At 39.5% G+C, this 13,011-nt stretch overlaps 1 protein-coding gene across 1 annotated transcript in view; it reads right to left on the bottom strand.

Moving 5' to 3' along the window:
* LOC141279801 (alpha-2-macroglobulin-like) overlaps nucleotides 1–13,011 on the bottom strand; it is a 29,753-nt gene that overhangs the window by 6,531 nt on the left and 10,211 nt on the right. Inside the window, exons 4-17 of the mRNA XM_065281261.1 lie at nucleotides 9,958–10,010; nucleotides 9,759–9,779; nucleotides 8,994–9,159; nucleotides 8,815–8,896; nucleotides 8,610–8,715; nucleotides 8,404–8,524; nucleotides 8,162–8,271; nucleotides 7,922–8,092; nucleotides 7,590–7,823; nucleotides 7,270–7,482; nucleotides 6,968–7,117; nucleotides 6,723–6,848; nucleotides 473–566; nucleotides 77–176 (exon numbers count right to left, since the gene is read on the bottom strand). Of these exons, the coding sequence (XP_065137333.1) occupies nucleotides 77–176; nucleotides 473–566; nucleotides 6,723–6,848; nucleotides 6,968–7,117; nucleotides 7,270–7,482; nucleotides 7,590–7,823; nucleotides 7,922–8,092; nucleotides 8,162–8,271; nucleotides 8,404–8,524; nucleotides 8,610–8,715; nucleotides 8,815–8,896; nucleotides 8,994–9,159; nucleotides 9,759–9,779; nucleotides 9,958–10,010 (1,747 nt within the window). The remainder of the gene's footprint in view (nucleotides 1–76; nucleotides 177–472; nucleotides 567–6,722; nucleotides 6,849–6,967; nucleotides 7,118–7,269; nucleotides 7,483–7,589; nucleotides 7,824–7,921; nucleotides 8,093–8,161; nucleotides 8,272–8,403; nucleotides 8,525–8,609; nucleotides 8,716–8,814; nucleotides 8,897–8,993; nucleotides 9,160–9,758; nucleotides 9,780–9,957; nucleotides 10,011–13,011) is intronic.

Below are 13,011 nucleotides of genomic sequence, written 5' to 3'. Positions count from 1 at the left end.
GCACAATATAATGGCAAAAAAGTTGATGACTGTGCGGACAGATACAATAACTGCCACTGTAAGTAGCTTTTCTAACCCAACTTCAGAAAGTTGCCAAATCCATGTTTCTGGAAAGACGCTCCGTACTGTTACTTGAGGAGCTGCAAAACCACCTCTAGAACCAGTCATATACTCCCCTGAAAAAAAGAGAGTTTTAAATATTTTCTAATATGATAGACTTTGATATAGCCTACAGTACATATAATTACTAAAGAACTGCAAACAGGGACATAGCAGCCATTTAATATTTTTCCCTCATTTTTATTTCCATAAACACGCTTGCGATATGATAAAAATGACATCATATTCATGTAAATGCTTAAAACTGGCTAAATCAGGCTTTTCCATTTAATTGAAATTATTTTTCCTTTTATTGAAGAATTAAGTTATTTAATTAACATGTCCATATATTACAATAAAAGCAAATATTTACTTATTGGATTGTGTCTGTGAAAAGTCACGCCCTTGTATGTTAGACACCGAGGTTGTCGCACAACCAAATTTGTTGCCATTTTTAATCCCACTTTCTGTCAAACAGCAAAAATAAAACAGATCAGTAGTTTTCTTTCAGTCAGTCACTACAATGTCATGTCATGACCGACACATTGGGAATGCACTTCGCGGGACCAGTCAACTATAAAACACCAACTTGTAAAGCTTGAACTTGGCATGCAGATATTTGCATCTGTCAATGCCGCCCCTCCTTGTGAGTATATAATAAGCAGCAGGTGCAATACCAAATCAGCTTTTTTGCTTTGCAAGCCTGCAGTCAACTGCTATTGAGAAGCTCTCTGCTCGGAAGTACACTGCTTGCTGCAGTTGGTTGGAGAGACAGCACCACAGTGGAGGCTGGCAGATTTGCACCTCTTTTTTTTTCTCAGTTTAAACTTGAGTTTGAGTGTGTGCATTGCCACTCCTCTGCGTGCTTCATCAACCCAGCACTGCAATGAGTGATTTCCCTAAAGAGCAGCACGAGTTGAATTTGTGTCTTTTTAAAGACATCATTCTCTCGTTTCACAGCAGATTGATTAAAGATGCAAAGAAAGGTGGGAATTATGCTGGTCTATGCTGGTTTAGCTGGTGGTCACCAGCATACCAGCACCAAAACACAACATATGCTGGTCTTGCTAGTATGCTGTTTTTTCCAGCAGGGATGGATGGGGGCCGTCACTTCCTGATGCTGGCCCGGATCTGCATCAGGGAAGCTCGGCCCGCAGCCAACTCAGAGATGACGGCTATGCTCTCTCGACAGCGACGGTGGTCGGCTTGGATTGGACTCAATCTCCCCCACCCGAACCACCCAACCGCCTTGACAATTGGCAGAGGTGTAAAGTACTTGAGTAAATGTACTTCGTTACTGTACTTAAGTATTTTTTGGGCTACTTTGTACTTGTACTGAGTATCAAAAATATAGGCAACTTTTACTCTCTACTCAATTACATTTTTGATTGGGTATTTGTACTCTTTACTCCACTACATTTGAAATGACACTTAACGTTACTCGCTACATTGTTTATTCGTCAAATAAAAACGAGACGAAAGTGTCAGACGAAAGTGTGATGATGGATAGAATCTGTGGTCGCAAGGTTACACGCACACACACAACTGAGGGACTTAGTTTGGCGCTGCGCAGAGCAATCATATGAAATCGAAGTACTGCGAGAGCGAATCAAATGCATATGGAGAAGTCTGGTCTCGCGGTACTTTGATGTCAAACACTGAATGGCTTGCGTTGAGCCACCGTAGCGGGACATCTGCGTGCTGCGTATGTCATAAACTGTAGAGAAAAGTTCACGTCTGGTCTGAGAGAAGAGATAAAGAGCAAACATATGGATGCATATCACATTTGCTTCAGTCAAGGGACCCTTTGTTAAACGTGATGCTACAATCAAAATAAAAGTGATGCGCGATTGCAGGAGGGTCATCCCGCAACTCAAAGGCAAGCACAAATGTTTACTCTGATGCTACTTTATCAGCTAACCTGAGCTGTTAAGTTACATAACTTGATATAACTTACTATATAAGTCAAAATAAACCAGCGAGGTCCTGTACTGATTGCCCGAGTAACTTAAGTACATTATAAGATTGATAATAAGTGTACAATTTCACTGTCCTCACATTTAATCAAGTATGCTGTAATGTATTTACTGTAAAGAGGGATGCATGACTGAAGAAATGTAGTGCACTTAATGTGAGATAGTGGTGTTACGTACTACATGTGTTTACAATTAATCTTTCAAATGAACAACTTCACGTTTTAATATGCATTATCATATTTCTGTTAGTGTAATTTTAGTTTACTGGAATTTTTTAAATATTAAAATTATATCTTTTTTAGGATAGGCCTATATAAGAATATTTGGTAACACTTTACAATAAGGTTCATTAGTTAACAGTAGTTAATGTATTAACCAACTTGAACAAACCATGAGCAATACATTTGTTACATTATTTATTCATCTTTGTTAATGTTAGTTAATAAAAATTTAAGCTTTAATTGTTTGTTCATGTTAGTTCAGAGTGCATTAACTAATGTTAACAAGATTTTAATAAAGTATTAGTAATTGTTGAAATTAAAGGGACACCATGAAACTTTTGGCCACTAGGGGGTGCTAGACACGTATTTTTCACTTCTAGCGCCCCTAGAGCCCACAAGCGCCGCAGCACTGTCGCAAAGGAAAGGAACTGGCCAACCTTAAAACTAAACTAAAAACTAAACATTTAAAATGCTAAACGATAAACATTTTGAGACAACAGGGAGAAACGCAGTCATGTTACAACTTTCTGATGAGGAACTCGTCGTGGCAGAAGCCATTTCTCAATCTGAAGGTTGCAGCCTCCGGATGTCGTATTTCTAATACGTCATCAAGACTGTCTTATTTCACAATATTAACAATTACAAAGTTGACTATTATACTTAGTTAATCGTAAATTGTTGCAGTATGCTTATGACTTGCGAATGTAATGCTCAGTTTACCTTAATAACCCAGGCTTGATGACGTGTGCAGCCTGCATATTTGACCTTCGGAGGCTGCAGCCTTCCAATTCAGAAACGACCAGACGTATTTCCTTGCCTTTTTCCAAACAAATATTGTTGCATCCTCTCTCTCTCCCTCGCCACCAGGATTTTCCGCAATGGCGCTCGTTATTCCTCTTTTTTGTGTGAAAATCGCTCCAAATCCAAGTAAACCGATGCGTTTAGGTCTGCCGCTTTGTAATACGTCACGCGAGTGACAGCGGAACGCAGCAAATGAGGAAGAGAGAAGAGAGAAACGCTCGGATCTGATTGGTGAATGAATAGGGTTTGGTTTTACACTGTGAGCAAGTTTGAGTGCTATAGCATCCTGGATTGTAATGTAAATATCATAGACACAGTAAAAAGAAAGGTAAATACGTGAACACAGCATCTGAATACAGGGAACTATATGCAATATAATCGCCGTAATTTATAAAGAACATCGCATTTATGTATGAATCAACAGTTTATATAAAAAATTGCCTTAAAGGGGAATCGAACCCGGGTCGCCCGTGTCATAGGTCCGTGACACTAAAGACTGTGCCACAGAGTCACATATTAGAAACTGCTCTCTACACTCCTGAAGTAGCCTCCAGCAAAATTCACGTGAAAAACAAATTGTGTGGAGGAAGTGACGTATGCCGTAAAGCAGTCGAATTTTGTAGTTTTTTTTTGTGCTCTGGTTACTACCACAAACCCTAAGTTTTAAAATACGAGTAAAAGTGATACAGACCCCGGCAGGCTATGGTAGACATGTCATGCAACCTATTTAAAGTCGATGTACTATCACAAGGGTCTTGAAAATGTATTATGAAGGTTGAAAAATTACATGGTGTCACTTTAACATTAACAAAGATGAATAAATGCTGTATAAGTGCAGCTCATTATTAGTTCATGTTAACTAATGTAGCTAACTAATGTTAACTAATGAACCTTATTGTAAAGTGTTACCATACATTTATATCACAAAGTTAGGCTATATATTTTTCAGCATGGCACATTCAAGTACACAATGACACTAGACTAAAATGAAATGGGTTTAAATTAAATTTAATGTAGATTTCTAGACTAAAATCTCATGGCATTTAGTTGAATACAATTAGACTAAAACTAAATCAATTCAGATGACAAAAATATGACTAAAACAAAAATTTTAGTCAAAAGACTATGACTATGTTTAATCTGTGTTTGTTCTGCCTGGTCAACATTTTGAGGTGTTTGATTTCTTTTCTATATTAGGAAATAAAACCTCATAAATAAACTTTCTTAGTTTTCACTGCCCAGACCTATAATGCTCTTTGTGTTGAGGACTAGTGCATCTTTGAGCCAACATTCAGTACGAGTAAAAATACTTGAGTACTTTTAAATTGGGTTACTTTAATACTTTTACTCAAGTCTTATTTAAATTGGTGACTTGTAACTTGTAGTGGAGTCATTTTTACAGTAAGGAATTTGTACTTTTACTCAAGTATGGCTTTCAGCTACTCTTTACACCTCTGACGATTGGTACTTTGGAGCTTCTCGAGCGTCTTAACTCTCATCCCTAGTACTTTTCTCCCCCTTGGTGCATGATGAGCTAACTTGGTCATGGGGAACCCCGTTCTTCTCTGGTTATCGACCTTTTCAGCCCTCACCTCTCTGGATGGCGGTGTCGCTAAAGGGTATGGTGATGTCCCGACAGTGGAGCAGTCGTTTGTGATGCAACTGTGTCCAGTCACCCCAACCAGCTGGACGAATAAGCCTGCCCTTCCCTCGGAGGCTTGTAAGCAGTAATCCGCACTAACGCCTTCTGCGTTTTGGGCCTGTGGGGAGGTGGCCTCAGCATAAGGCTCTGATGGATCTGCATAAAGGAGGTCACAACTTAGCTGCCTTTTCAGACCTTTGTGTGGCTACTGACCTGGCACTCCATGCGACCAAGGTAACCGCACAGGCTGTTGGTCGTGCAATGTCCAAGCTAGTGGTTCAGGAACGCCATCTCTGGCTGTGTCCCGGGACATTAAGGAGGATGATAAGAATCGTCTCCTGAATGTTCCAATTTCCCAGACCCGTCTTTTGGCAATGATGTCAAGAGCTTCGCCCAACAGTTCTTGGCCACCCAAGAGCAGACTGAGGCCATCTACTTCATACCGCATCGGAACCCAGCTGCCCCTTCCGGTCCATCTAGCCTGCTCCACGCTGAGGGTGTCCTGCTACGGCCCCTTCACACCTCCATCCAAGCAGCACAGAGGAACCCGCCATAAGCAGCCTGCCCTGCCCACTACATGGAAAAGGAAAAAGAAGTGTAGCACCCCTAGGACGGGCAACCTGGAGATGGAGGGGAACACTCTTTGACCACTCCTTTTCAGCCAGCGCCCACACTTTAAATAGAGCAATTTTCCCTCTCCAGGTCTCCAGAGAAACTTGGGAGCTACAAACGGTCACAAAAACGCCATCCTCCCCTTCCTCTATCGCCAACAGGTCTGTTGAGCAGCTTGGGTACACCACAATGGAGTCTCACCTGCCCAGCCATCCATCCGCGGAGCCAGGTGAGTGTTACACCATACAACGCCTTTATTTTAAACAACCCGACCGACCGCGACCCGAATATCATTAAAAATATTTTTGGATGAGTCGTAACTGTGCGTCACCAGGGGTGACTGCAGGCACCCACTCACTTCGGATCAACCCGTGCATCACTGGTGCCCAAGGTTCCTACCACTCCTTTCAGAGATCAGGTGGTGAGTCTGCCTTCGGATGATGCAGACCCAGCTATGGCTTTGTTATGTCCCGTACATTCATAGTGCCATTATGGAGCTAAATTAGTACCCTAATTACTTCACAAAAGTTTGATACTCATCCACTGCCCTTGGCGGCTGATGTTGCGGAGCATTGGCTGTCAGCATTTCATCAGCTGTATTCACTGTAACCTGTGATAGGCCTAGTGTCCATATAGCACCCCCTATGTGGGGTTCCCAGAAGTGTATATATTCCGTGGGGTTTATATTACCAGCCCACATTTTCCCTTAGCAGAGCTCGCTCTCCATCTCTGTCAAGTTCATGTGTCTACTCAGAGACGGGTTCGCTTCCCAGGTTTGCCTAGTTCACTACCGTGGGTTAAGAAACAAGTAGTGAAGGGACTCTCAGTAGTAAGCCCAGCTTCCGCCTCTTCAGATCTAGAGATGGAAGGTTTACGCAGGCACTGGAAGGGGAAGCTTCTGTGGTGCTTTATAAGGGATTCCCAATACGTCGGTCACGACTGAAAGGGAACGTCTCGGTTACGTATGTAACCCTTGTCCCTGAAGGAAGGGAACAGAGACGTCATGTCCCATTGCCACGGCCCTGCTGTACCATTGCTGATGTCGTCTGGGCAAAGGATGCTCGGCTTTCTCAGTGAAAATAGCTGATTTGGTATTGCACCTGGGGGGTATACTCACGCGTCAGGGGCGGTGCTGGCAGATGCAAATACCTGCATGCTAAGTTCATTGGTGTTATACTAGTTCTGGAAGTTGACTGGTCCCGTGAAGCGCGTTCCCAATACGTTGTCACGACATGGCGTATCCGTTCACTTCCTTCAGGGAACGTGGGTTACATATGTAACCGAGACGTTACATTATGCATATCTTTAATAAATACAAAAAATTACTACCTAGTTTTATATATCATTTCAAATCATTATCAATTTTGTTACCTTTAAGGATTCATATGCGTAATCTATTCCTAAACCTCGACGGGGTCTGACATGCAAACATGTTTGCTCATCTTCAGCCTGGTATGGATATTTTGACACTGAACGCACTGGCAAAATGCCAAAAATCTGCAATAGGATGAATAATAATCGCTCATAACAGGTATTTTACATTTTTATAACTTTTAAAACAAAGAATATTTTACATCTAGTTATCTACAGTGAGTATGAATGAGACTGAGTGAGACCTTATCAGCATCCAGACGTTTTCCTGGTTCCAAGATGTGAACACTTTTATCTACAGCACTGAGAGCACACAGTGAACCAGGCTGAGCTGACAGCTGTATTGTGTTTGCTTCACCTGGAACTGCTGTAGCAGGAGAAAACTGAAGAGACACCTGAGACAACAACACAACAGGAAGATCATACGGGAAAAAATAGGATTCATCATTTCACTCTTGAAAAAATATATATAAATACAAATTCAAAGCAGTAAAAATAAAAATGGGAAATTGTAATTTGAAATTCAAGTTGCTACATTGTTTCACACCTTGTTATTGAAACACTTTTCAGTGTTGAAGTTTTGACTCGCAGCAACTACATTGTCACTTGGCAGAACACAGTATGCAAGTATCTGCACTACTGGAGTCAGATCTGCTTTAACAGACAGTTTGAATGACACTGTGCCACTTGCTGCTCCATTAGAAGTCTTCACTTCAACCTTCTCATATCCATGATGAACTATCACACCTCTGGACAAGACCTGAGACAAACACACAACACACTGTTAACAAACTGACCAGTTAATACTGTCAAACAGATCTCTATGAAACTCTACACTGATAATGAACATGTAGTATTGATACTCACCATATAGACAATATCAGTGTTGAAGTTATCAATGGCTTCTCCAATGAAATGATAATTAATGGTTACTGGAAGCTCAGCATCACACTTTAAGAACTCCTTAAGATTGTCTATAGTCAGTTCACTAAATGATGGGGTATATGGAGTGGCGGGCTGGAAAATTGAAACTCCTTTTTGATCTGTAGAGATGTAAGGCTTGCTGTAGCTATTTAAATGAAATCCTGGATATACGCTTGCCTGGACAACAATGAACGAGAAATTACAACCATTCAGATCCATGTCAATAATTTAATACTCTAAACAACAGAAAACTGGATTAGGACAAACTATCATACCATCAGATTAAGATCACTTTCAGGCAGACTAGATGTATTAAGTGAGAATGCTGCCAGTCCATTGTCATCTGTAGTGAGCTTAAAGAGCAGATTTGGGGACCAGTCCTCCCCCTTAAAGAGATAAACGTCTTTGTTTGGAAATGGTGTTCCTTTGAAATCTGTAACCTTGATCTAGTGAAAAAATAAGTAGGAGTTAAGATCTGTGCATTTATTGATAAGTTAAAAAAAAGACAAACTTACTTTTCCTTTTATGACTGATCCGTGTTTATATGTCGTGGGTAGGTCTGTAATTGCCAAATGTCCAATTTCATAAGTGAGGGATACAGTTTCTGATTTTGTCATGGTGGTCTCTGTTAAATACAGATGGTTACTCTGTATCTTACATTTAAATGACTTTTGAATCGCAGTTTATTTAAATGATACAAATAAAGATGATCAGTACATTGCAAAAGCGTGAATTCATGTCTACAGTCACAGCTCACCTGTTCCTTCTTCTGTTACTTTCACATCAACATTAAAAACATTTCGCAGTTGATTGTTTATTGTAATGTTGCTGAAGGCCGACACATTAAAAGAATGAACGGCACAGCCCGTCTCCTTTATCTAATGGTAATGAAAGACACAAACAGAATAAAGTGACTACTAAATACAGATCACATTCCTCTTCTTGTCCTGCATACTTACAAACCTCAACGGTTTCAGTGAAACAGATTTTATTTTCATTGGAGTAATGTGAAGGATTACGACACACTTTTATCCACGATTTTCCAGGGACAGGCTGCCCATAAGTGTATCTGTGAAAAAATGCAAGTGAATGATAGATTAAAGAATACAATTTCAGAAGTGAAATAAAATATTATATATAATATAAATAAATATTATGTGAAACTCACTTTCCACAAACTTCAATTTTCATTTCCTGAGCCACATTCACACTATCTGGTGCTTTTATAGTAACTTCAAACTTCGGCAAAACTGAGAGGGCAAAAATTAAATGAAGTCTGACTATTATGACTATTTATAAACTTTGTCTTAAGCAAACAATTGCACATTGTTAGTGGCTATAACTTACCATATTTTTTCACCCGAAAATAAGATGTTATCTGTCTTTCACCAATGTGAGCCTTCAGTGTGTACGTGCCCTGACACGCTTCAGGGTTTAAGTCATAAGAACGCTGCAATATCCATCGTGTTGAGGAAATATTGGTCCATTGACCGATCCTGTTATTTTGACTGTCCTGTTTAATACCAAAGACAAAATGCAGAGGTTATAGACAGTTTAATAAATCTTTACCAATACTGAAGAAATCTCTAACAGTTTTATTACAAAACTTGCAAATACAAAATATTAAGTTTTGGTGAATTATTCTGTTCTCTAAAAATAGGGCAGTAGGTAAACTCTTCGATGTAGCCTATCAAAACTATATGCCAACACCCCTTTTAAAGGGACACTTCACCCATTTGCATAAAGCTTTGTATAGTTAGAACCCCAGTCATGTTTTTGAATGGTCATGCATAATTTTCTCAGTTGCCGCTAAGACAGGAGAAATACAGATTTCAGTGTTGCACTTCCTTCTTTCAATGATGTAAAAATCATCATTTTGCATCATTGAAAGAAGGAAGTCCAATATCTTTGTTGAGGGAGTGAGACTACAAACACCCCTTTTCTCTGTCAAATATGCACCAAATTCTAAATGTATGTTACATTTTGACTACAAATATGACACACTTTCAATAAAGATGAATGTTTCTACGGGTGAAATGCTCCTTTAAGTCTTTTCACAGGGTTAAGTTGTGTCTGTCGTGAATGACTGTACAGGAGGTTTTGTATTCTTACCTCAAGCACCACTGTACTGTACTGTAAACAAAAGAGCAAATGATAATTAAATCGAATTTGATTGAAAATGTCAAAATTATGTAAAATGTCAAAATTATTCAAAACTATTGCACAAAATTTCTGTTTTGAAATGAGTAAAATTATATAAATAAACTGCTGTACAAGTAAAGTTAAAAAGTAAAAGAACAAAATGCCAAACCTGTTGTTCAAGGGGTACAAAATTTGTATCCATGGTAACAACTCTGAAATGTACTGAAAAATAAATTAGGTATAAATAAGTTAAAAACATGTTTTATTGTGTTAAATGTTGTCTTTCTCATATGGACAGTTACTGCTTGTTGCCTAAGAACTGTTAAACCTTTACAAAGATTTCAAATTATGTATTTGTGTAATTTTGGGCATTAAATACACATATATTTGATTTTCTCTAAAATTAGGGGTCAAGCCCAGAATGGGCGAGACCCCTATTGGGATTGTTAGTTTTCTTCTTCTTATTATTATTTTCTATTATTCTTCTTCTTCCGCCATTGCGTCTATGGCAGCCCATAGAACCGTACGTAGGAAAGTTATGAAATTTGGCACACTCAAAGAGGACATTCCAAATAGTCATCACACCAAATTTGGAGTGTCTATGTCAAACCCAATAGCGCCACCAACAGTCCAAATTTTCACTTACATTTTTGGTTATAACTGCTGACCCATACGTCATAGAAACGCAATTCTTGTTTCTTCTGATTCCTTGGCTCATGCCGATTCGATTGCACCATATGACGTCATTTCCGTTATGCTAATTATTTCGATATTTTGAATTGTTTGTAAAACCTACTTTTTCGAACTCGTTCTAGAGCTTTTGTCCAATTTGCGTAAAGAATGGGTGTGTAGCATCTAGAGACACTCATGGCAAAAAGTTATGGAATTTGTGTCGATTCGCCAATCCGTTTTCGTATACCGCGTCAACGAATTTTATGTAGAGCGCGGAAAAACGGATTTGAGGCTGTATCTTCGCCAAAGTTGAACGTATTCACACGACACTTGGTAGTTTTGATGGCAGTCATGACCTGAGGGTTCATGCCCAGTTTCGTCACAGCGCCACCTAGTGTTCACGAGAATTGAAAAATGGCTATTTTTGCTTATAACTACTGCAAACTTGAGTCTAAAATTATAAAAGTGCTATTGTTAGATTCCTTGAGGCATGCCGAGTCAAACGATACCAAAATTTTTTCGGTCGGCCATTTTGGGGGTCGGCCATTTTGAATTTTAACTTTTTTTGTCGGAAAGTTATGAAATTTGGCACACTCAAAGAGGACATTCCAAATAGTCCCGACACCAAATTTGGAGTGTCTTTGTCAAACCCGATAGCGCCACCAACAGTCCAAATTTTCACTTGCATATTTGGTTGTAACTGCTGACCCATACGTCATAGAAATGCAATTATTGTTTCTTCTGATTCCTTGGCTCATGCCGATTCGATTGCACCATATGACGTCATTTCCGTAATGCTAATTATTTTGATATTTTGAATTGTTTGTAAAACCTACTTTTTCGAACTCGTCCTAGAGCTTTTGTCCAATTTGCGTAAAGAATGGGTGTTTAGCATCTAGAGACACTAATGGCAAAAAGTTATGGAATTCGTGTCGATTCGCCAATCCGTTTCCGTATACCGCGTCATAACATTTTACGTAGAGCGCGAACAAACAGATTTGAGGCTGTATCTTTGCCAAAATAGTTTTGATGGCAGTCATGACATGAGGGTGCGTGCACAGTTTCGTCACAGTGCCACATAGTTTTCACGAGATTTGAAAAATTGCTATTTTTGCTTATATCTAATTATAACTTGATATTAAATTTATGGATTTGAGGCTATATCTTCGCAAAAGTTTTGCACATTAATGTGTGCATTGCCAGTGGTTCAGTGGTTAGTGTAGGTTGTCTACAAATTGGAAGGTTGGTGGTTCAAACCCCAGCTCCACTTGACCAAGTCTTGAGGTGTCCACGAGTGAGACATCTAACCCCAACTGTTATATGTCATGAACTGAGGGTGCATGAAACGCGTTGTCACAGGGCCACCTAGTGGTCACGAGATTTGAAAAGTGACTGTTTTTGCTTATATAATGCAAAATTTAGTCTAAAATCATGATATTGCTATTGTTAGATTCCTTGAGGCATGCCGAGTCAAACGATACCAAAACGTTTTCGGATGCCATTTTCAATTACAAAGCATACCAACTTTTCAAACTCTTCCTACAGCGTTTGTTTGATTGGCTTGGATTTGGTACACACAATCTAGACTCTAGACAAAAAGTCATAAAAAGATTTTGATAGACCAATCAGTTATTGTATAGCGCATCAACAAATATTATGGCGAGCATGCCGGAATGGATTTGAGGCTATATCTTTGCAAAAGTTTTGCATATTAATGTGCCTATTTCCAGTGGTTCAGTGGTTAGTGTAGGTTGTCTACAAATCGGAAGGTTGGTCGTTCAAACCCCAGCTCCACCTGACCAAGTGTTGAGGTATCATTGAGAACCCCAACTGCTCCTGATGAGCTGGATGGCTCTCGCATGGCTGACGGTGTATGAATAGGTGAATATTTCACAACTTGTAAATTTCATGAACTGAGGGTGCATGGAATGGTTTGTCACAGGGCCACCTAGTGGTCACGAGATTTGAAAAGTGACTGTTTTTGCTTATATACTGCAAAATTGAGTCTAAAATCATGAAATTGTTATTGTTAGATTCCTTGAGGCATGCCGAGTCAAACGATACCAAAACGTTTTGCCATTTTCAATTTCAAAGCATACCAACTTTTCAAACTCTTCCAACAGCGTTTGTTTGATTGGCTTGGATTTGGTACACACAATCTAGACTCTAGACAAAAAGTCATAAAAAGATTTTGATAGACCAGTCAGTTATTGTATAGCGCATCAACAAATATGATGGCGAGCACGACGAAATGGATTTGAGGCTATATTTGCAAAAGTTTTGCATATTGATTTGTGTATTTCCAGTGGTTCAGTGGTTAGTGTAGGTTGTCCACAAATCGGAAGGTTGGTGGTTCAAACCCCAGCTCCACCTGACCAAGTGTTGAGCTGCTCATGGCTCTCGCATGGCTGACATTGTATGAATAGGTGAATGTTTAATAACTTGTAAATGTAAATTGAGGGTGCATTGAATGTTTTGTTACAGCGCCACCTATTTCATCAGCAACATTTTTTGAAAGCCCTTGTAAACTTTTCAGTGCCCCCTAGTGGTT

Source organism: Paramisgurnus dabryanus, chromosome 8 (genome assembly GCF_030506205.2).
Source record: "Paramisgurnus dabryanus chromosome 8, PD_genome_1.1, whole genome shotgun sequence".
Lineage (NCBI taxonomy): Eukaryota > Metazoa > Chordata > Actinopteri > Cypriniformes > Cobitidae > Paramisgurnus > Paramisgurnus dabryanus.
This window is presented reverse-complemented; position numbering and strand designations above follow the sequence as displayed.